Here is a 21,942-nt window from a genome sequence, read left to right on the forward strand (position 1 = left end):
CTGTCGAGAGCCCCCTGTGTATATGGCTCTTGTAGCAGTAAAAGCAATCATGGAAGGTCTGGGATTCTGGATACAAAAGACAGTTCTGTTTCTGCGCCTTTCTCCCAGAGATGTGGTAAAATGGAGAGAAGGCACGGCTGTGTCTGCAGCTCAGTGTAACGCTCTCCATTCTACCCTTGCAACTTCTCTCAAGGAGAGGGTCTGCTGCTGAGATGGGTGCAATGGATCTGGACAAGGAGGCAGGTAGCCTACGATAGGGGAGGAGAGCCACAGAAAGCGCATAACTTCTGAGGAAGGTGAGGCTCTGTGGGTCTGTACAAAATCCCAGCCCAGGACACGGAGGACCTGGGATGGCTGAGCCATTGTCAGGTCCCACTGGCATATACTGTTTTCCCTACAGGGGGTGGGGTGACTTCTGCAAACCTGTGAGTTTTCCAAGTGGATCCTGGGCTTTGTTGAGGAAATGGTTTGTCGGCACCTAAGGGATGAGGCAGAGGTGCTAGAAACCCACAAGCTCACTAGGTGAATTCAAGTCGGAGATTCAAGAACCAATGCAGATGGAATGCCAACAGACCATAATCCTTCCCTGTTGGTCTCGAGGGTAAGGTAGCAAAGTAAGGTGTGTCAGCAGGGACATTTAGAGAGATTAGGAACAAATGCTGCCAGTGTCATCTGTGGTCTTTTGAAAGGAAGTTTCAATAAACATAGTTCACCCTGTCCTCTGTCCTGGTATTTCATCGATGGCTTGATAAAAACGTGGAAGGCACGATTCTCAACTTTGTGTATGTGTTGCTGGGAGGAAATGGACAAAGGAGCATCAGGGACCTAAAAGAGTGAGGGAGGTGGGAATGGTGAGCCCAGGCTAGTGGGGATCAGTGTAAGGTCACCTGTGGGGGCCCGCACATTCACGAGGCAAGCCCAGCTGGAGCCCAGCAGCCACAGTGTGAGTCACCAGCACAAAGGGGGAACCAGCAAAGCCACCATGGGCTCTGGGGGCATGAATGTGGTTCAAGTGGCAAGACAGGGGAGGGAGAGCAGACCACCTTTGCAATCTTGCCCTTGGGCATGGCATCTGCAGAAGATGAGCAAGAAATTCAGGATATCCCATCATATGAGCAGGGGCTGAATAAACAGGTGTTTGTCCTGAGGCAGGAACTGCAGAGGCAAATGATGCTTTGTGGAGGGGCCGAAAGAGGACAGTGGGCTTCCAGAACTTGCTGGAAGATCATCTTTCCCACCTCACAGTGTCAGGAGAGCTCCCGCTGTGTGGTGTGGATGGCCAATCAGAATCTTCCCTTGGGAAACACGCTCTTCCCTTCCACTGAGGCTGTTAAGTAGAAGGCTGTGGGGCTGGGGTTACCAGCAACCATTTTCCCACAATGTAGAGAAAGAAGCAGAGCCAAGAGGAAATGGGAGACAGAGATGTGCTGAAATGACTGGAGCCTCTAGAGACAGCCAAGTCGAAGCCAGCTCCACCTGAGACTTCCAAGTTCTGGGAAACAACACATTCTCTCTTTGCTGGAGCCAGCTCAGATTCGGAGTTCAGGCGTAAACCACCAAGAGTTCTGACCATTCCTGAAATTTTCTGTTTGGCTCCATTGGGACTGCCAAAGAATGGAAGCTTCGAGAACGTGAGTATGAAGATGGATGTTCTAACAGAACTGCCCAGTGAAGCAGTAAGTCCTCCATCCCTGGGGAGCTGGGCATCAAACTGGACTATATTTGGGCTATAAATGTTGCAGATAAGACTGACTGAGCAGCCCTAAAAGGTGTCAAGGGAGGGAGAACAGGAAGGAGAAGGGCTGTAAGAGGGAAGCACTGGTCTTCCTGGAGGATGTCCCAGTGACAGAGATCCTCCCAGGTATGTGTGTGCGTGCGTGTACGTGCACGTGTGCATATGTGCATGCATGTGCACACATGAGCATGTAATCCTACCGCTCAGCACTTACTCTGGATTAATTGCAACAGAACTCAGATGTCAGTGTTATTTAAAGGTTGCCAATGGTTTTCAGCTCTGCTGCGCACTGGAATCATTTGCAGAGGCAGGTGCTGGCAGAGGGTTGGGAGCCGCTTCTGGAACTGCTAACAAGAGTTAGAGGTGAAGGCAGAGAACAGGGGGCTACGTCAAGTGGGGGCACGTGGCCCATCTGGAGTAGTGCCAAGCCCAATAAAGACAAGACAGCCTGCAGCAGAGTAGTGGGTCCTGGTCTAAGAATCAGGCCACCTGGGTCCTATCAGCTGCGAATGGGCCTGAGATGTGTCACTTCACCTTTCTGGGTTCCTGTTTTCCTTACCCATGGTACAGAGGTGTGAATTTGCACCCTATCTAGCTCACAGGGTGGGAGTAGAGCTGTGAGGACCTAACAAGAATAGAGGTGTAGAGTGCTTTCCACAGATGATGCTCTGTTGGAGTACTGAGGGGGTGTTTGTTCTCACAAGCTGAGTATCCAGGAGCACCCCGGGGTCATAGACACTGAGAGTAGGTGCCACCAGGGCAAGGTCTTTGTTTTATTCATTGGTATGTCCCAGACCTCAGAAGAGGCTGTAGACACTTAGCAGGAGCTCAGTAAATCTTTGCCAAATGGTTAAATAAGCTGTGTCCGTGGCTCCCCTCAGGGTGACCCTCCATTTGAGGACACAGGTATGGCTGTCTGTTCCCCTATGGACACCTAGAGGGCGCCACTCTGCCCTCCACAGCCTCTCAGTAAAGACAGATCACACAGTCAAGCTCCTAGGCTCCAAGCTCCCGCTGTCCAGTCTCCAGTGTGTTGCATCCTTCCAGAACTAACACAAAAGCCGCCTCCCCTCCGCGATCTCCCTGCCAACCCCACTCCCGCAGGTCTTAGCAGCTGTTTGGCAGAAAATCTGTGAAGGAGACTGTTTATGCTCTGAGCAGCACAAATCTCTCTTCCCCTGAACGCCAATGGCCTCAGGAGCCTCTATTGCTCCTCTCGGCACGTGAGTAAGGGGCTTTAGCATTCCTATTGCATAAGGGGCTTACGCTTCTGCCCCTCACAAGATAGGAGGCTCCAAGAAAAAGAACTGCCTCTTCTTCTGTTTGCTGAGCACTAAATGCACACCTAGCAAGTCTCAAGCCTACAGAGCTGCAGAAGACTGCAAACATGAGTGACTCTGTCCCTGACCTCTGGGAGCTTCCAGTTGTATAGGGAGACTAACCAGGGGCAACGGTTGATAACAAATAAACTGGAGTTTCACGAAGTGGTGTGCACCACTCACGGCAGCTATAATGAAGATGGACACCTAGTAAATCCTCAGGAAGTGTGGCCCACACTTGGGGCAGGAATCCTTGCATGGTATAAGAGGGTACTTGGCTGGAAGCTCCTTGAGACATAGTGCTCGCTATCTCTTGGAGCAGTTCATGATTGAGTAGTTTGGATGGTGTGACTAACATGAGCAGGTGGTTTTGTACCAGAGAGCCATGCTTCCCTTCCACTGTATACAGCGCTTGCCCCCAGTGAGGGCCTGTCCAGCAAGGAATTACATTTCCCAGGTGCCCTTGCATCTAGGTGGAACCAAGTGATTAGTTTCTTGTTATTTTTCCTTTTGCAAGAACTATGGGAGCCGTACGTTGGAAATGGCAGAGACCCAGATCAAAAGAGCTTGGGTCCCTGAATCACAGTGTTGGAAGGTCTGCCAACGCACACTGGATGGTTTATTACATGAGTGAGAGATGTTTTGGTTGGTTAAACCACTGAGCTTTAGGGGGTCACCTCTTACTGAAGTTAAGCATTACCTTGAAAACTAAGGTTAAAAAAATCTTTCTTTACACTGGGCTCTGCCTTTGAAAAACTTCTTCGAATCTGTTGAACCCAGATACTGGCATCTATAGTAAAGAAACAACTCCCTCATCTTGGATGGCCATCCACTTTAAGGATCAATTACATTTCCCCTTTAAATATCCCCCCAGGAAGGATCAGAGGAAAGTGGCTGCTGGAGATGCTGGCTCCCCCTGCATATTCTGTTTCCAGAAGTCTTGATTTGTCAGCTGTTGCCACAGGCACCAATTGTATGGAGCCTGTGAGAGAAAAATAAACCAGACAGAGAGCTTCCCACCAACGTGCCTAGCCCAGCCCTCAGGGCAGGGTGAACTTGTCCCCAGTGGTTTTCTGCTAACCTAATTAGTCCCTATGATTGGGGTGCCAAGATCTGGGATCAGTGTCTTGGCTGTTCCAATTCACCAAGTAATATTTAGGGTGTTTATTTATGCTTTCCTTCATTGGACATCTGATTCCCCTCCGGCTATAACTGTCTCTACTTTGGATTTACCAAAGCCATCCCCCTACCCCTACCCCCGCCATCTACCTCTCATTTAACTCTGAAGATTCAGTCCCTGAGTCACACCTGCCCCGCCCCCACATACTGGTCTCCTCCAGCTCATCACGGATCTCATTGTTGGTGCAGGCTAAGTCACGGAGCGTCTGCCTGTCCCCTTCGCTCCTGGAAAGCCAGCAGTCACATTGGAAACGGAAGGTCTCGTCCCGTGAATTGTCCTTCACATCGATGTAACTCAGGTGCCAGCCAGGAAAGATCCCTGTGGAGAAGACTCATGAGGACTGGGAGCCAAACACACTGCCGTGCTTTCAGCTTTCTGCTGCCACCAGCCACTGGCTGCCTGTGCCCACCCAAGTTCTGTCCCCTCTGGGCCTTTGTTGATGAAATGAGGAGGTGGGTTAGGTGGTCTCTGAGGGCTCCTCTAGCCCAGAGCATATCATTCTCCTTGCAAAATCCTTAACTTGGGGTTCATGAGCCTTTAGAGTATTTGTGTATGGGAATGAAGCTGTCTAAGGGCTCTGAGAAATTGTGCTATAATTACACATGCACATTTCACTAGAGAGAGGACTCATAGCTTTAATCAGATTCACAATGGGGGTCACTGACTTTTTGAGAGTTTACAGAGCTAAGGGATGAATTCGATTACTTCATGACACTAGTATGAAGTGGCTAATGCCAGGTGGACACCTGGCTAATGCCCATGATCCTTCCAGAATCAGTTCAGGCATCACTTCCTCAGGAAAGCCTTCATGAGGGTCCCCTGATTACTCAGTAGGCCTGTATCTGGTGTCCCTGCACCTGCCTTGGCCACACTCTGACCACACTGTGTCATCACTGTTTACAGGTGTCTTCTCCTCTGACCATAAGTTTTTTGGAGCAGGGACCTGGTCTTATTTGGTTTTGTTTCCCTAATGCTTTGTGTATTATCTGGGATGTAGTAGCTGCCCAATGAATGCTGGATATGTTATGACTTTGAGGGCCTTGGCTGTTCTGCAATCATAGAAAGGATTAGAAGCTGCTATTTCTTCAGGATATATATTAAAATTGAAAGATCTTGGCCTAATATTGAACATGTAGTTACTTCTGTTGTAATTGGCAGGGCTTCCCTCAGAAGTGCTTCCCCAAAATCATCACTATCAAGTATAAATCTCTGTGCATTTGCTGTGGCAGCTACATGTTATTTGTACCACACAACAGTTCAGTTACTCTTCACCCCTGAGAACTCTGAAAGCCAAAGTGCCCATCACACGTGGAGGGGAAATCCAGTGTGTGACAGGTTATGGTGATGATACTTGCTGCTCATAAATAGTCCACAAGGCAACCTCCCAAGGATGCCATGTATATGTTCAACTCTCATGTTTTGACCTCCTAGGTGGTGGGCCTTCCTATGTCCCAAAGAGCCAGTCTCTAGGATTGGACACTGCCCAAAAAACACCTGTAGATCCTGATGCTGGTCTCAAGGGTCTTATAAGCACAAAGACAGACAAAGATGTCTAGTCCCTCTGTCTCCTGGGGGTGTAGGGGGTAGATGTGGAGGCTCCTGGGCAGGGCATACACATCGGCAGTCCTAGGATAGCTTCATTCTGGGTTTAAAAAGCACTTCACATATTTTTAAAATAGATCTTTACTGAAGTAGAAACCCAAGAGGGCTAAAACAATGATGTTAAAATTTTAAACAGTTCAGCTGAGTTAAACAGTGTTGAGTAATTTTATTCATAAACTTTAAAAAATTTCGGTAATACTTTTACTTTTCCACATTAGGGCCAGGTCTGCCTGTAAGGTTATACATTGGCTGCTTTCTGAGATGGTCCCTGATAATATCATGAAACTGATTCAACTACTTCATAACCCCTGGTGTGTTCAGTCTGGAAATAGTGCACAGAAAACCTTTTGGAGCAGTCCTTACAGGCTTCCAGAGTGGATCAGAGAAAGTGAGAGGCAAATAAAAAGGAATTCAGAGAAAGAGAAGCCAAAATGTTGGTCCTCTTAGAAGGTGTGTGTGTGTGTGTGTGTGTGTGTGTGTGTGTGTGTACACGTGAGCATGTGAGAGAGAGAGAGAGAGAGAGAGAGAGAGAGCGAAAAAGGGAAATTCTGCTATCCAGACCTTAACTAAGTCAATTACAGTAGAATCTCTGGAGTAGGAGCTAGGCATCAATGGTCTTTACAGCTGCCCAGTGATTTCAATGTATAGCCATGGCTAAGAACTAGGACCTGCACTGCAATCACCAGAGGGCTTGTTGAACCAGACTACTAGGCCCCCTCCCAGAGATTCTGATTAAGTGGGTTTGTAGTGAGGTCCAAGAATTGCCATCTCTCCTAGGTCATGCTGATGCTGCTGGTCCCAGAGCCACGTCTTGAGACTTAATGTCCTCTCTCCTGACTGTAGGATCTGATGGTCTGTCTATGACATGGTGACAAAATGATCGATGGGAATTATAAGTGTGTGTATGCATGGGTGTTAGTGTAGAGGGATGACATTAACTGGAGAGGTGGTCATCACAAGATCATTTCTGTTGCCAGAACACACTATTTACCCTGCTTCATACCCCAAGTAGGTTTCGCTCCTAAATTACTCTTCCTGGACTCCAGGCAGGGTGGTGACAATGAGCTGAGGGGAAGGGGTGGATTCTGGGCTGGTTTTAACTTTACCTACAGACAATTCAGTGCCAGAGAAGGAATGTGCCTGGCCTGGGTTGCCCTGGTGCCTGGTTGCTTCTCTACCCGCTGCATCCCCCCTTTCCCTTATCCTCTGAAAGCAAGGCATCATCTCACCCATCCCCAATTCTCCTTTCAAGTAGGAGTTTTGGAAAATAAAAAAAGAAAAAACTCTCCTTCTGTGGTAAATAGGCTAATCGCAACTCCTTTAAAATGAAAGACACTTGTCTTCAGCTCTTTTCTCGTTGCTGATTTAGTTGCCTTGTTCTGGAACTGCTGGATGTGATTGACACAACTAACTCTACTAAGAACTTATCAGACATGTAGCTGGAAATAGGCAGCTCTGGGCAGGCTGATGTCACATGGTTGGCTTTTACTAGTGAAGACAAACCCACAGTTACAGCTCGGCTAGTGGTGTAGCCAGCACTAGCCTGATGGTAGAGACCCTGCCTGACCCTATGGACCAAGAGGGAATCATCTGAAACCTACCATTAGAGAGTCTGTTTCTTTATAAAGTCTCTCTTTTTTTAAAAAGTTAATTTATTTGAGAGAAAGAGAGAGGAGCACAAGATCAGGAGCATGAGCACGGGAGGGGCAGAAGGAAAAGAAGCAGACTCCCTGCCGAACAGGGAGCCCAACATCCTGGGATTATGACCTGAGCTGAAGGGAGCTGCTTAACTGACTGAGCCATGCAGGTGCCCCCAAAGTCTCCTCTTATAAAGTTATACTTTATTTCTTTTTTTACACAAAGATAGTAACTCCACACTGTTTAATGCTTTCACTCACAGCCAATCCATATCAGAACACAGCTGCCTCATCCTCTTTCATAGTTGTATGGCTTTCCACTCCATGCACGTGGAAATTATCTATGCATGCACTACCTTATGGATGGATAATTAGTTGTTCTCCAGAATTTTAGTCCTGTACTTGACTATAATTATTATCTTTCCACATTCATCATAGTGACCTATTTGTTTATTTATTTATTGTTCATTTATTTATTAAAGAGTTTATTTATTTGAGACAGAGTAGATACAGAGACAGAGAGAGCATGAGAGAGCATGAGCCCGGCTCAGCAGAGAGAGGCAGAGGGAGAAACAGTCTCCCTGTTGAGGTGGAAGCCCAATGTGGAGCTCGATCCCAGGACCCAGAGATCATGACCAGAGCTGAAGGTAGACACTTAACTATCTGAGCCACCCAGGAGCCACCATAGTGGTCTTTTTAAATCATAGATCAAATTTTGTGGTAAAAAAGAGTCTTCATTTCCCCAGAGTTTTCATCAGAGAAAACAAGAAGACCAAGATGAACTACAGAAAAACCACAGAATGTTATAATTTGGTTCAGTATTATAAAAGCTATGCAGGTCATTTGAATTAAGGGGAAGAATAAATCATTTACCTTGATTTTCTTCTATGAACTATATTTCACAGTAATCATAGACGCATTTTTTAAAACAAAAGAATAGTAGCTAATAAGTGGATATGAAAGGACAATTAGAAAATCTCCATTTGTAATTCATTGTAATTGATCATCACTGGATGGAACCGTTAGATGAACAGTTATGGGGGGGTCGGGGTAACCAGGCTGACAATCCCGAAATCTGGTGTGCAATGTGAGCATCAAAAGGAGTAGGATTGCTGTGAGGTAATGTGAAGCACACGGTTCCCATTTTAAAGAAGTCCTGATGTCACCTATAGAGTATTCTTGCCAAAGAAAGTAGAACCTGAATCCAAGCATGCCTTTAGAGCTGACTTCCAGATTGTAGGAAATATGGGGAATTGAGAGGCAAAGACATTATAATAAGCATACAGACAGGTCCAGATGCAGACGTTCTATAGGATCATTGGGCCCAGTCCCTTCCACAAGCCAATGGCCTGACAAAATAAAGGGAGTAGGCATGCTCTGCATTTGAAGAGATTGAAGGGAGATGGCAGCTAAATGCAGTATGTGAACCTTGTTTGCATCCAGATTCAAGCAAACCCAAAAGTACAAAGGCATTTTTTATGTTAAGGAAATTCGCATATGGAGTGGGAATTGGATGACACAAGGAAATCACTGTTAACTGTGATAGTGTCATTGGGTTTTACTTTAAAATGCCCATTTTTCAAAAAAAAAATGCCCATTTTTCAAAGGGAAATATCCTGAATATGTTTGGGATGAGGTAATGTGAAGTTAGGGTTTGGTTTTATATCATCCAGCAATCAAGAAGAAATTAAGAAAGAAAAAGGAAAAGTGAAAAGGGGAAAGCAGGTATGACAAATCATAATTGTTGAATCTATGTGATGGGTATGTGGAAGTTCATTATACAATTTCCTACACTTTTGTGCATCCTTAACATTTTTCATAAAATATTATTGGATAAACAAAAAAAAAAGATGGAAAGGTAGATTCAAGGAAAGAGACGATTGCCATGTTATTAAGTTAACTAAACGTTTGTAACTTCTGTGGCATCACAACTTTTTTGTGTGGAAGGCTCTCAAATGAAATATTTTTGTCCTCATAAATTGCTATGCAAGGGAAGCATAATGTAGCTTGAATATTTTTAAACTAACTATGAAAAAAATGTGGCATAGAGAGAGAGAGAGCTTAAGGACATATTTAGCTGTCTTGGCTTATATTAACATTTAAGCTTCCATCTATGGAGGAGAAAGTTACTATAAAGAGGAAGCTAGGCACAGAACCTGGACTTCCCTGTACCTCTCCTGACCCTAGTATCCCAACCACCTGGGTTGAGTGAGGATAGAGCCCTCTTCTTTGCCCTGCTTTCAGATCCAACATCTGGCCAGAGGGGAGGAGGCCCACTTCTCTGCCTACAAGGGGATAACATTGGTGCCCCAGGGCTTCTTTAAGTCCAGGAGCCATTATGGGACCACGGTCATCATATATAGTCTTGAGTTATCCAAGGGAGGAATCAAGCTTTTTGAAGAGCATGCCACCTAAACCAAGGTAGCGGTAACAAATGTAGCCGGACCTGTCGGGAGCTGTCCGCGGTGCTGAGCTGCCTCCCTTTTCTTTTGACAGCGAGGAGATACAGAAGGATTGGCTGTCAAGTTTTTGCATAGAAGAAAAATGCATCAAGAAAAATAAGAAAGTTTAGATATATGCATAGTTAGCATTATGGGCAAGGGTAGGGGGGAAGCTGGTATTAGTGGACCTCGTCACGACCCCGAGATTCATGGCCAGGACTTAATTCTTGAAAGTATTAAGGCATGGGGGGAAATGATTCCAGAGAAATGTGGGTTTACTGTGACTAAGGCATGAAAAAAAATCAGGAATGGATCTAAGAGAGTGAAACGTGGCTATAAATAAATTCCATTAAAATCATATTAAGTCCCTACTATAGTACAGTCAATGTGATAGGCATTAGGGAAAGAGTAATGAACAAGACTATGGTGTAGTCAGAAACTAAGCTTGATTTCTAATATCTGTCTAGAAACACAGGACATTTTCTAACTGCTGGAAGTATCAAAATGGTGGCAATCAACAGTTTTTAGTTGCCTGCCACCCTGGGGTAGAAGGGTCAATATGCCGCCAGGGGGATGGTGGAGAGCTGAGATCTGCTCAGGAGAGGATCTACCTTTGTTGTCATGCCAGACCCTCAGCTTGCAGAGGTGGCCTAGGCTCAGCATGTCGGAGAAGTTGAATGTGTCTGTGTTGTTTCGTTCAAACTTGTTCCAGTTGGCTGACTGCTTCAGGGCCAGGGTTCCGCTGTCCCCGTTCTCCCCAAAGATGATGATGAACACATTGGCATCGGTGCCTGCTCCTAGGGAATGCACAAGATAAGAGTTCCATGTCCTTGCTTCTCCAACACACAGCCCACTTGCTCTGGTTTTCATGCTGCCTTCTTTGGAGCATGGGAAGTTTAGTGTTGATGAGGCCAGGGTGGAGGTTGGAAAGGTCTGGTTACTTTCCTTAGGCTCCTGGGTCTCCAATTAAATCCTTCATCTGGTATCTGTGCCTTGTCAATGCTATCGGGCTAACTGGAGTCCTGGTTAGCAAGTGTGAGTGGTTTAGTTCAAGAACTCATGTATTTCTGGGGAAATAGACCCATACTTACAAGGTATGCCATGAAGAAATCCAGGCTCCTTCTCACACAATCTGGGTTCAGAAGGAAATAGGAAAGTCCCTTGTTCCCCAGATCTACCCCTGGTTGACAGTCTATACTAGAGCTTCACATCATTTGCTTAAGCCAAATAGATGTATTGACCTTAGTTAAAAAGAAAGTGCTTCTGGGAGAGGCGGTTCCATGAAGCTTTCATGACACACACACACCCTACAGTTATCAAGGGACTTACCAACTACTTTCTGGGAACATATCATGAGGGATAAAGGGGTGGAAAACATGTGGAAACTTGGAACTTTTAGCAAAAAGAGTAAAGGCTCCACTGTTAGGAGAAAGGAAGAAGAGAGGTGCCAACAAATGCACCCACTATACTGACCCATCACTTATGCCTGAGATTCTAGCATGAGAGCTTAATTTCTTTGGCTAAATGCTTCCCTGTTGAAAATGTAGGTTATTAGGGCCAATGAGTTAATCTCTCACTAGTAATTTATAATCAGTGTGAATGAATTTGTCACATTCCTTGCAACAGCTCCTGGAGAACATGTTATAGAGATATAGAGAAAGGTAGGCAGGAGACACTGCCTCCATGAGAGTGTGTTCCCTCTCAACCTCAGACCTTTGCACACACTGGGATATTTGCTTGGAAGGCCCTTCAGCAGGTGTTCTGTCTGCCTCAGTGGCTTCTGTTTGTCCTTCTGCTCTAGACTTTGGTATCACTTCTGGGAAGCCCTCCATGACCTTTATCCCTGACCCCCAGGTAGGTAAGGCACCCTTTTCTGGGTTCTCCAGCTCCTGTGCAGACCACTGTCAGAGCTGCACTGTCATTGCTCCACCAGGATGTCAGACTCACAGGGGCCCAGGGTCCTCTCTCCATCCTAGGACCCCAGGCCAAAGGTGGCACACAGAAGATGATTGCCAAGCAACAGATGTGGAAAGGAGCCCAAGGGCATATGAAATGCGCAGCACCTGGGTGAGAGCATGAGGCAACAGCAGGAAGATAGGGTCATGAGTCATGCTCCCACATAGTTTTCAAAAGTGCTGACCATAGTGTCTCATCAGGTTCTCCTAGACCTCCTTGAGGGAGGAGGGACAGAGCCAGTTCAGTCACTGAGAAGAAATGCTTTGTCTGGACAGAAAGTGACCCATGGTGGAAAGGACTTGCATTGACTAACATTTGGAAGGTCAGCCAAAGGAAAATGAGAGCCTGACCGGAGCCCCAGGTCTGAGCCAGAATTTGAGGAAGGGAAAGGGTAGGGGGATATGAGCCTGGTAGGTGGGAGGGGATGCCCTGACTCACCCAGGATGTCACTGGTCTTGACTGAGACAGTGTAGGAGGTCCACTCCATCATCTCCTCCCCATCGATGACAGCACACATTTCACACACGAGGGTTTTCTTGCCCTTCCGCTGGGACAGCCAGTCTCCATAGTAGAACATGGTCAGGTCTCCGGTGTTCATGTTCTTCAGGAGGATCTGGGTGAGAAGAGTCAGTGTGGGAACACCCTCCCTCACCTCCACCAGTTGTCCACCTGCTAATAATGCAGCCCCCTTGGCTTTACCGCAGGGACTTATGATTCCAGACCCAAGGAGATTCTTCTGACTTAGACTCTCTGGGACAAAGACCCTGCACTGTAAGCCTTGCACAAGTTCTGAAGCCCCTGCTGTGATAACCTTAGTTTGGGGATTTGGGAATGGGTAATTCATCCAAACATGTTCTGAGAGGCACCGGTCATCATATGTAAGAAACATCTGTTGAATGAATGACAGAAAGATGGATCAACCCAAACACTAACAGCCACAGATACCTAAAGCAGGCCAGGTTGTCCTTGGTGTGGGAACCATATTGTTGGCTCAAGAAAAATCCACTAATGTCTGAACAGGGGAGTAGGAGCCTGCAGGGACTCGGGACAAATAGCCTTTGGTGGCTGGGACATTCAAGGACTGAATCCAGGAGAGCAGAGCCCAAGATGGAAAAAGAGGCAGCTACCTCACATGTGCTCACAGGGGCACCTAATGCTCTCTGCTGTCCAGCCCGACGTGCCCACCAGTAGCACTCGGCTGCCCAAGTTCTGCTGCTCCTCTCTCAATTCTCCCAATTCACCTCCTCCAAGAAGCGCACACTCAATCTCTGTCCACATTATACTGACAGCGCATGCTGGCACACATAAGTAAAACCCTGTTCTCTGGATAATTCACGCCCAAAGGCACACCAGATGACATCTGCTCTTCAGCCAGGTCCACCGATAACCCAGAAAAGCAGGGAGAAGGGCGGGGCGGCAGGTGTTAGGAAGACATTTTACCCTCTCCAGGAACCACTCAGGCCGGCTGCCCAGGCCATCAATTCGGATCCGCATCTTGGTGAATGGAGCAATATCTAGGATCTCCATGATGAAGGTGTCATTCTGCTCCCGCTCAAATCTGGGGGAAAAGAGGTGGTGCATGAAGTGAGGACACTGGCTATGGCAAGGGGTCAGGCCAAGGTGAAGGGGCAGAGGGAAGGCGCCCAGTGACTCCCCAGTAGTCTGTCTCTTGCACCTCAGATGTGTTCCTGAAAGACTGACTTGAGTGAATTTAGCTGATAGCAATGGCTCTGCACCAACCCAGTTGGGTCCTAATCTCACTCTGCTAGCCACTTAGAGCTGTCTACGCTTCTCTCTAGGACTTGATTTCCTCATCCTTAGTCAGGGGGGAAATGACACTGGTCCTGCACCTCCCAAAGCTGTCAGGAGGACCAAATGAATGTGAAATCAACTGCAAAAGTGAAAGGAACTCCATACCTGCAAAGCTTTAAGTGAGATTCTAGGAATGACAGGGCTGCCACAAACGGTGGGGCAGGCTGTCCATTGCTCAACTCTAGATGGTACCCTTCACATTTTTCTATACATAACCTGCAAAACTAAATGCAGTGGGGCCTTAGATCGGGTAATGCTACCGACAACTATTAAGTGGCAGACAAATAGAAGGTCACAGTGTTTTCACTACTATCACTTTTTCTGCTGAGTGATCTCATCATCTCAGAGATGCTCTATCTCGATTTCTTACTGCTCTTCCTACCTTGCTACATGTATAATGCAACCTTCAGTGCTGATTGCCTGACTGCTGACTGATTCCAGATGATGATGCTGATAAGCCCCTGGGGATAATGCAATTGGTACTGAAGATAGGATGTGGCATGGCATTTGTGCTTCCTTGTATAAAGACATATTTTTAAAAACAGAGGCCATAGCCAGCGGGGCTGGGACTGAAAATGCTGCAAACCAAGAACTACTCCTTGTCTTAGAGGCAGTGGTGGAACACAGGCCTAATCCTTTTTGATGACTTCCTCATGTGTATTTTATGATTATTAGAAGTGAAAACATTCTCCCAGCAGTCTGCCCTAAATCCCTCCTGCTCGAACGTAAGCCCTGCCTGTCCTTCTGGTCCTGTGGAAACTAGGAGGAGGTGCTCACAAGTCCCCTTGTCAAGTTCATATCACATATTGGAGATTCTCTCAAATAGTCTTCCAACTAGTCGATTCTTCACCAGGTGTGCATAATTTTGCAGATCAAAGGAACTTTAGAATTATTTGCTTTGTGTTTTATGGAGATTTTAGGGTGGGGCAGGTATCAAAGGGAGAAAGAAATAAGCTTTCCCTCTAGAAGACTAAAGAGTGGGTGATTCTGCCCCCTTCACCCTTTATTATAGGCTAGACCACAATTACACATGGATGGACCCCCTTTCCTCAGGGTAAGAGGCCTGCATCTGAAGCAAAGGCCCCTCCATGGCCCCTCATCCCTCCATGATTCTCTAGCCCCCTCTTTCCTGCTGCCCCAGATCCCCTGAGACACCTCAGCCAACACGAAGTAGAGCTCCCACATCGAAGGACCACCTTGGGAGAGGTGGTCAGCCTCTGATCCAGGTCCTCTTGTTTCTGGCTCAGAAAAATAGAGCTTTCAAAGTGATCCAGGGTTTGCCCTGCTCATCTGCTCAGAGGAGCCTCTACTCAACAGCTGAAGATATGGCATTTGGGGAGTGCAACCTTTGGCTGTGTCTCAATCCCTTCCTATTCTGCTTCCGTTCTGTTCCCCACCATCCCCAACAAAGGCCGTCCTTGGGAAAGGGCCTAGCACCCACTCACTGACTGGTCTCTGGGACATAGAAGAACTGGAGAGCTAACCAGGGCCAGAGATTTAGTGTGAAAAAGTAACTATTTACTGGAAGAATTTTAGACATTGCTAAGAAGCTGCAGAAGGTTTGTGGGTTGGGAGCCTGTGAAGGGGCTGTCTGGAAGACCGGGAAGAAGGGTGTGGGGTCCAGAGCCCTCCTTGCTGGGGCAGCTGCTTAGGCAGTCTACCTTTGTGCTCTTAGAGGCATGGCTGGGGGTCTCAGGAAGGGCTGGGATCAGAACCTTGGCTGCAGCTTCAGGCTAGTCCAAACTGCTCCCAGGCTGGACTCTCTCTACCAATGGCCATCTAGTCACCTCCAGTGATGGGCCCCATGTCATCCTGGGGCAGCTCTTTCCCTCTCTGGACAGCTGTGGCCAACTCCTAATATGTTTTGTTTGCATTGAGCTGGGCCTCCCCTCACTGGCCCCAGCTCTGCCCACCAGCGTTAATTTTGTCATTGTCAACAGTGTGGACACATTTGGTGTCTCTTCTTCCCTCCCCAGTCCTGTGCCACAGGCCACTGCCCTCTCTTCTCTAGGCCTCACCAATGGAATACTAGGCAGCTGTGAAAATGAGCAAATCACAGCCACACTTAGTGGCTCAGAGAAATCTGAAAATCCTAATGTGGAAAGAAACAGGACATAAAAGAATACCTGAAAGCTGACTCCCTTCCATAACACTGAAATCCAGACTAAATGGAAGCTGTTTAGGGAGGCCCACACAAGGTAGGGATAAAACCATAAAGGAAAGCAAAAAGGTGTCTACCTTAAAAGCAAAGATAATGTTTACTTCTAGGGGTGGAGAGGTACAGTGAACTGCAATGTTCAATTCCCGGCCTGGGGGTGACTGAATAGGTTTTGCTCTGTATTTACGATTTATGTACATATATAGGTTATGATGTTATGTTTGTTGCATGTATATGAATGGATGGGCTGGATACAATTAATTTGTTTCTGTCAAAGAGACATGAGGTTGCTGAACTATATAGATCATAAGAGGACATCTATCCCCACTCATATTTCACAATAAACATTAAAAAAATTTTTTGAATGTCCCTGGAACTTGCAACTGTTCCTTATATAACAAGGTTTTCAGATCCATGTCATAGTCCCTGTGGTAAGCGGACAAATTACCCTCCCCAAGAGGGTGCCCCCCCCTTTTTTAGGATTTTGTTTATTTATTCATGAGAGACACACACAGAGAGAAGCAGAGACACAGGCAGAGGGAGAAGCAGGCTCCATGCAGGAAGCCGGATGCAGGACCCAATCCCAGGGCCCCAGAATCATGCCCTGAGCCGAAGGCAGACACGCAACCACTGAGCCACCCAAGTGCCCCGAAGGTGGCCCTTAGTGCAGTCACAAGTGTCTTTATAAGAGGGAGGCAAAGAGAGATCTGACACATACACAAAGGAGGAGGTGATGTGAAGATGGAGTAGGGAGAGATTAGAAGACACTGGCCTTGAAGACTGGAGAGATGTGGCCACAAACCAAGGATGTAGGTCAGCCTCCAGAAGCCAGAAGAGGCAAGGAATGGATTCTCCCCCAGAGCCTTTGAAGGGAGGTGTGGCTGGGCTTGATTTCCACCGAGTGATACTGACTTCAGATTTCTGGCCTCAGGGAATGTGAGAGAATACATTCCTGTTGGTTGAAGCCACTAGATTAGTAGTACATTTTTCTCACATCCCCAAGGGGCATGGATGGAGCACTGTGGGACCATAGGGGGCAGAGGGGCAGACTTCCCTTGAACAGGGAAGGAGCACAGGGGGAGCTCTAGGGATTGGTGAGTGGCCGGACCACTGCCTCAGTGGTGGTGTAAGTGTCCACGGGTGTTGACGTGCCTGGGGGGCGGGGGTGGGTGGGGGTTCAAAGGCAGAACCAACAGTTCCTGGCTCCTCAGATCCCTCCTCTGGGACCATTAAGATAAGTGAACAGGGCTCATGCCCCCATGAGACATAAGGAGGCAACAGGGAGCTGAATCCACCTGCCTGCATCCATACTGCACGAGCATCTTTGCAGTGGTTTGAGCGCAGACCAAAGTCAAAGGAATTTCAAACAGATTCTAAGTACCTGTCATCCTCAAGTGCCATGGTCAGGCCTGGTGCATGTTCAAATCCTCCAATGCCCTTATAAAGCATGGCCTCCAGGTTGAAGATGATGTGTCAGGAGGGCTGACCCAGCAGTGGGGGCTGGGACTCACCAACTGCCTGACCTGGGTGCCCTCAAAGGCAGCCTGCCTTCCTCTTCTGTCCCCTGAGCTTGTCTCTGAGCCCGACTAAGAGAAGGACTCAGCCTCCCTAACAACTCTCCTTCCCGTGAAGTCCCCAGAGATGGGCCCTCTCCATTCTCAGAGCATGAATGCCAACTGGGTCGTGTGAGTTCCCAAGTGATAAAGATACAAAACTTACCAGCTTATCAAAGCCCTGGCCATGGTCACTGGTCCAATAGTTCCTAACTGCCTCATGATACAGTAACTGGAGCCCCACTGGGCTCTTCCCTCTGCTGGCAGTCCCTTGGGATCAGCTCCTCATCTTCTTTGCACTGAGGGCTAGTAAAATCCATGGGGCCACTCTTTTGGGCAGACCCAAAAGAACTCTGAATTCTCTTTGCTTCCAGAACAAGGAATCTACCAGGGCATGAGGTCTCTACTGGGCCTAGGAATGATTCCTTATGGGCACTGACTTCCCTAAAAAAAAGCCACACACAAAAATAGCAGAGACGTCTAAAAGTGGCACCTATCCCTATGGGACACCACTTGACTCAAATTCTGCCACTAGAGACTCATTCCTTGGTTTACACATTACCTTTTGAGGATGCTATCTTTTTGGATGCCACATTAATTCACCAGGATCTCAGTGTGAATTAGTTTACCAGAACCATTTTCCCCAAAGTGGCAAGATAAGAAGTTGGGGACTTCAGCTGAGGAGTGGGGTGAGTGGATTGCTATGGACTTTGGCTTCTGGGTATAGCATTTGGCAAGAGGGCAGTTTTGCAGCCAGCAAACCCACATAATACCTCCTGTGTGTACGCATGCACGTTTCTGGTTCCTATCTGGTCACACACCATTTCCTGGGGGAAGCGTCTTCTTGCACAATGACAGGCTGTGCGCATGTCACAAGCCCAGTGAGTCTTACTTCCAGGTCCCTGAGCCAAGATGTTGACACTCAAAACATAGCACAGGTCAAACAGAGCCACTTGTAAATGAAATAAGGCAATATTTGCCTTGAGTAAGAACCTTGAGTTTGCAAACCAGAGTGGTTAAGGAAGGATGGCTCTCAGCACAAAACAAGTCTTTATGGAGAAAAACCAAATCCTTTAAAAGGTGCCTCAAATCATTTACAATATGGTCATATGATAATGTGACTCTCAAGCAACACTTCTGGAATTCAATTACTGCCAGAAAATGGTGTCTATGTCTCCCACCAGCAATTAGGTCTGCATACATCTGGGAAATAAGGTGGGATATTGATGTGGGATAATTAATTTTTAAAAAATCAACCCCATAGAACTTTGGGGTTGGATGGAGCTTAGGGCCAGAGCATAGAGGCGAAGACTAAAAGAGCATGAAAGAGCATGAGAGTCCAAGGAGAGAGCAGCTAGGCCACATAGGATGACAGAAGCGTGCCCCGCCACTTCTGCAGCAAGCATCCCGGGAGGCCAGACTATGGCCTGAGCACCAGAAGGCAGACAGTGGTCGGGACTTGGTCCATACCGCCAGCTTGGACTCCGGGTCACCTTCACTCTGATGCCCAACCACATATCAGGGCCAGGGATGGCGTGGGGGACAACGGCTGAACACCAAAAACCAGCCCAAACCCTGACCTGTCTGTATCAGAAATTCAGTGAAAGGTGCCAACAGTGAGCACTATAGGAGGGCCACCTTTATCGTCATCTGACCCCTTAAGGGGCAGTGGAACCTAATGCTTAGGACTGGGGGGCCCCGCAGGTGCAGCTCCCAGTGCCACAGCCTGCTGCTCATGAGATCTTCAACAGCACGACTTCACCTCACTGTGTCTCAGTTCTCTCTTACCAAAAGGGGGACGATAATAATGGTCCTCCTAGAGCTGCAGGGAGGAGGAACTCTGTCAGTACACTCAGTGGGTTCAGAGCGATGCCTGGTGTGCAAGAAGGTCATTCGGGTGTTCCCGCTGTTGCTGCAGTTCCCTCTGGTGTCACTTTGTGTGAGTTCGGGGATCTTCTTTCTCCTCCTGGTTGTCCTGTCTCCTGGGTCTGAGACAGTGCCTACCCTAGACTAAGTGTCCAATCACTTTTTTTTAATATTCAAAAACTTCTTTTAGCTTTCCATTTGGCAATCATTTTCGACTTATAGGAGAGCTGCAAAAATCGGACAGTTTCTGTATCCGCTTCACTCAGCTTCCCCTAATGCAAGCATCTTCAATCACCACGGCACAGGGAGTGAAAGCAGGGGATTCATGATGATACCGTGCCATCAACTAATACACAGACCGCACAGCAAATATGTTTAAGTGACAGAGGGAGAAAGAAAGGGAGAGAGGGAAGGGAAAGGAAGGGAGGGAAGGAAGAAAGAAATAAAGGAAGGGGGGTATTGTGGGCTGAGCTGATCAAAGAAGGCTTCCTGGACGAGGTAGATTTGAGCTGGCCCCTGAAAGAGAAAGTTCCTGAGACAGAAGAGAATGGATGGAGAGCCTTTTAGGAGGGAGGAATCACACAACAAGGGCATGAGGCTAGAGGGCGCCAGGGTAGGAGGGGAAGCAGAGGAAAGCAGTGTGATTGAGGCGGGGCAGGACTGGAGGCTGGTGGATTGGATGTGCAGAGGGGCAAGGGGCAGAGGCCACCTCTGGATACCTGGCCTTCTTTTTGTCCAGCTGCACTTCCTCTGTGCTGCCGTTGATGCCATAGAGGGTCATGAAGATGTTGGAGTCGGTACCACCACCGACCACATCACCCGTCCACACCGTCATCTCATAGAGCACCTGCCGGGAAAGAGGGATGCGGGTCCTGAGCCGAGGCCTGCCTCGCTCTCCCCCGGGGCACCTCCCAGCTCGGCGATCTGGACAAGGCCCCCTTCCTCTGATCAACGGCTAACGCCTTGTAGCTCTGTGTCTCTGGCTGTGTCCAGCTGGGTGCTAGAGAGGGGTTCAGCTCCTGACAGAGAACGTGTGTGTGTTAGAAGCGTGACTTTGAGTCCCAGCACTCATCAACGTCTTTGCCAATCAAGGCCCAGCCTGAGCTCCTGCAACTGAGCAGCACGTGGTGGCAGGAGAGTGGCTTCTGGAGCCACCCAGCATGCCATTTGTGCTCAGGGTCTGCCACCTTGTTGAGCTCCCCTACTCAGCCGGGCCCTACTGAGCCGGGTAGGGGAGCTCAACCTCTGCTTTCTCCACTGAGGAACAGGGATAAAGGTTTTGCAGAGCTGTGAGAGTCATAGACAGTTCACCCCGGGGCCCACGCTGGGCCTGCCATGCACTGTGGGTCAGGAAGCAGCGATTCCAGACCCATGCCTGCTTAGTGCACCGCCAGCATCCCCACCCTGAGCATCCATGAGCAGTGACACTGGAAGGAACTCTGGCTCTAATCACTTGTGAATTAGGACAACCACCGCGTCCGTGATCTGCTCTCCAGGTTGGGGTTTTGCCTTTTGACCTGAGGTTTGTTCCAAAGAGGATGCGTTCCTTTTGTCTGTCTCCACTTGCCTGCTTTTCTCGCGACAGTGCCCGCACGGGTTCTTCCGAGGCAGCCTTGTAGCAAGAAAGGCCACCTCTACCTGTGTTCTGGAGGGTCTTTTGGTCCTGGCTTCCCACTCTATTCCCTCCTGCCAGGTGCCCAAGGACTAGCATGGGTCCCAAGGGCTCAGGAGAGGTTTGCACACACGGCCAAGGAAATGCCAGGCTGGTCATCTCCTCTGAATAAACCTGGCCCTTCCCTTCCCCTTGTGGCTGCTACACTGCATTATCCCCTATGTCTCTACTGCCCTTGAACTCAGAACCCAAGTTATTTGTCACAGCGATCATGCCCCTGACGTCGTGCCTATTGGATGCTGGATGCAGGGTGCTTTCCAAGCTGCATCTAGAATCTTTGCCATGATACCAGAAGGTTAGAAGTAGTATTTATAGGCACGGCCCAGAGGACAAGTTCAGTACTTGTTTGCCCAGGTAATGACTGAAGAGCCTCTGCTTTATCCAGAAAACCCTCTCAGACTTTAACACGGCATCGTGGTGGCAGGAGGAGCTATTGGGCATGAAGGCAGGAGCCTGACACTTTTTTGCTCTTATTCAGACAGGCACGAAAAATAGAAAGAATCAAGATGAGTGCTTTGGGGACCCCATGGAGACTGGCCCCTTAAGGCCAGTCCCTCCAGACTGTCATGTTCTCTGGGCCCATCTTTCTCTCTTTTACACAGACCCATCTCTTTTTAGGTAATAGGTTGTTTCCAGAAAGAGACACAGAAATGGAGCTTTTGTAATTCTGGTCTGATATCTCCTGGGGAGATGGCCAGTCCAAAGAACCCTGTGGTTCTTTGCAAAGGGATAAACCTGTGTTCTTTTGTAACATGAATAATAGGGGCGTGGGTCTGCATTTCCACAGACTAAAGGGCTCAGAAGGAGATACAGCTGTACCAGCTGTACCGAGTGGGGTGTGCTTGTGTGCTGGGGAGCCGGGAGGGTGGCGGTACGCATGCAGACACACTCACACCCACACGCATGCTGGGAACTGGGTCAGGACAGAGGTCCCTAGATGAACTGTATGCTCACCCACACCATCCGTCTGGCCACAGATGGAGATGTCTGAGTAAGGGAGGGGAGTGGATC

General features: G+C 48.1%; 1 protein-coding gene across 1 annotated transcript in view; it reads right to left on the reverse strand.

Annotated features, from left to right (window-relative positions):
• Positions 1-21,942, reverse strand: part of LOXHD1 (lipoxygenase homology PLAT domains 1) — a 163,503-nt gene that overhangs the window by 8,978 nt on the left and 132,583 nt on the right. The window contains exons 34-38 of the mRNA XM_041756584.1: positions 19,979-20,106; positions 13,311-13,428; positions 12,309-12,483; positions 10,526-10,711; positions 4,382-4,552 (exon numbers count right to left, since the gene is read on the reverse strand). Of these exons, the coding sequence (XP_041612518.1) occupies positions 4,382-4,552; positions 10,526-10,711; positions 12,309-12,483; positions 13,311-13,428; positions 19,979-20,106 (778 nt within the window). The remainder of the gene's footprint in view (positions 1-4,381; positions 4,553-10,525; positions 10,712-12,308; positions 12,484-13,310; positions 13,429-19,978; positions 20,107-21,942) is intronic.

The sequence above is a fragment of the Vulpes lagopus genome, chromosome 1, assembly GCF_018345385.1.
Source record: "Vulpes lagopus strain Blue_001 chromosome 1, ASM1834538v1, whole genome shotgun sequence".
NCBI lineage: Eukaryota > Metazoa > Chordata > Mammalia > Carnivora > Canidae > Vulpes > Vulpes lagopus.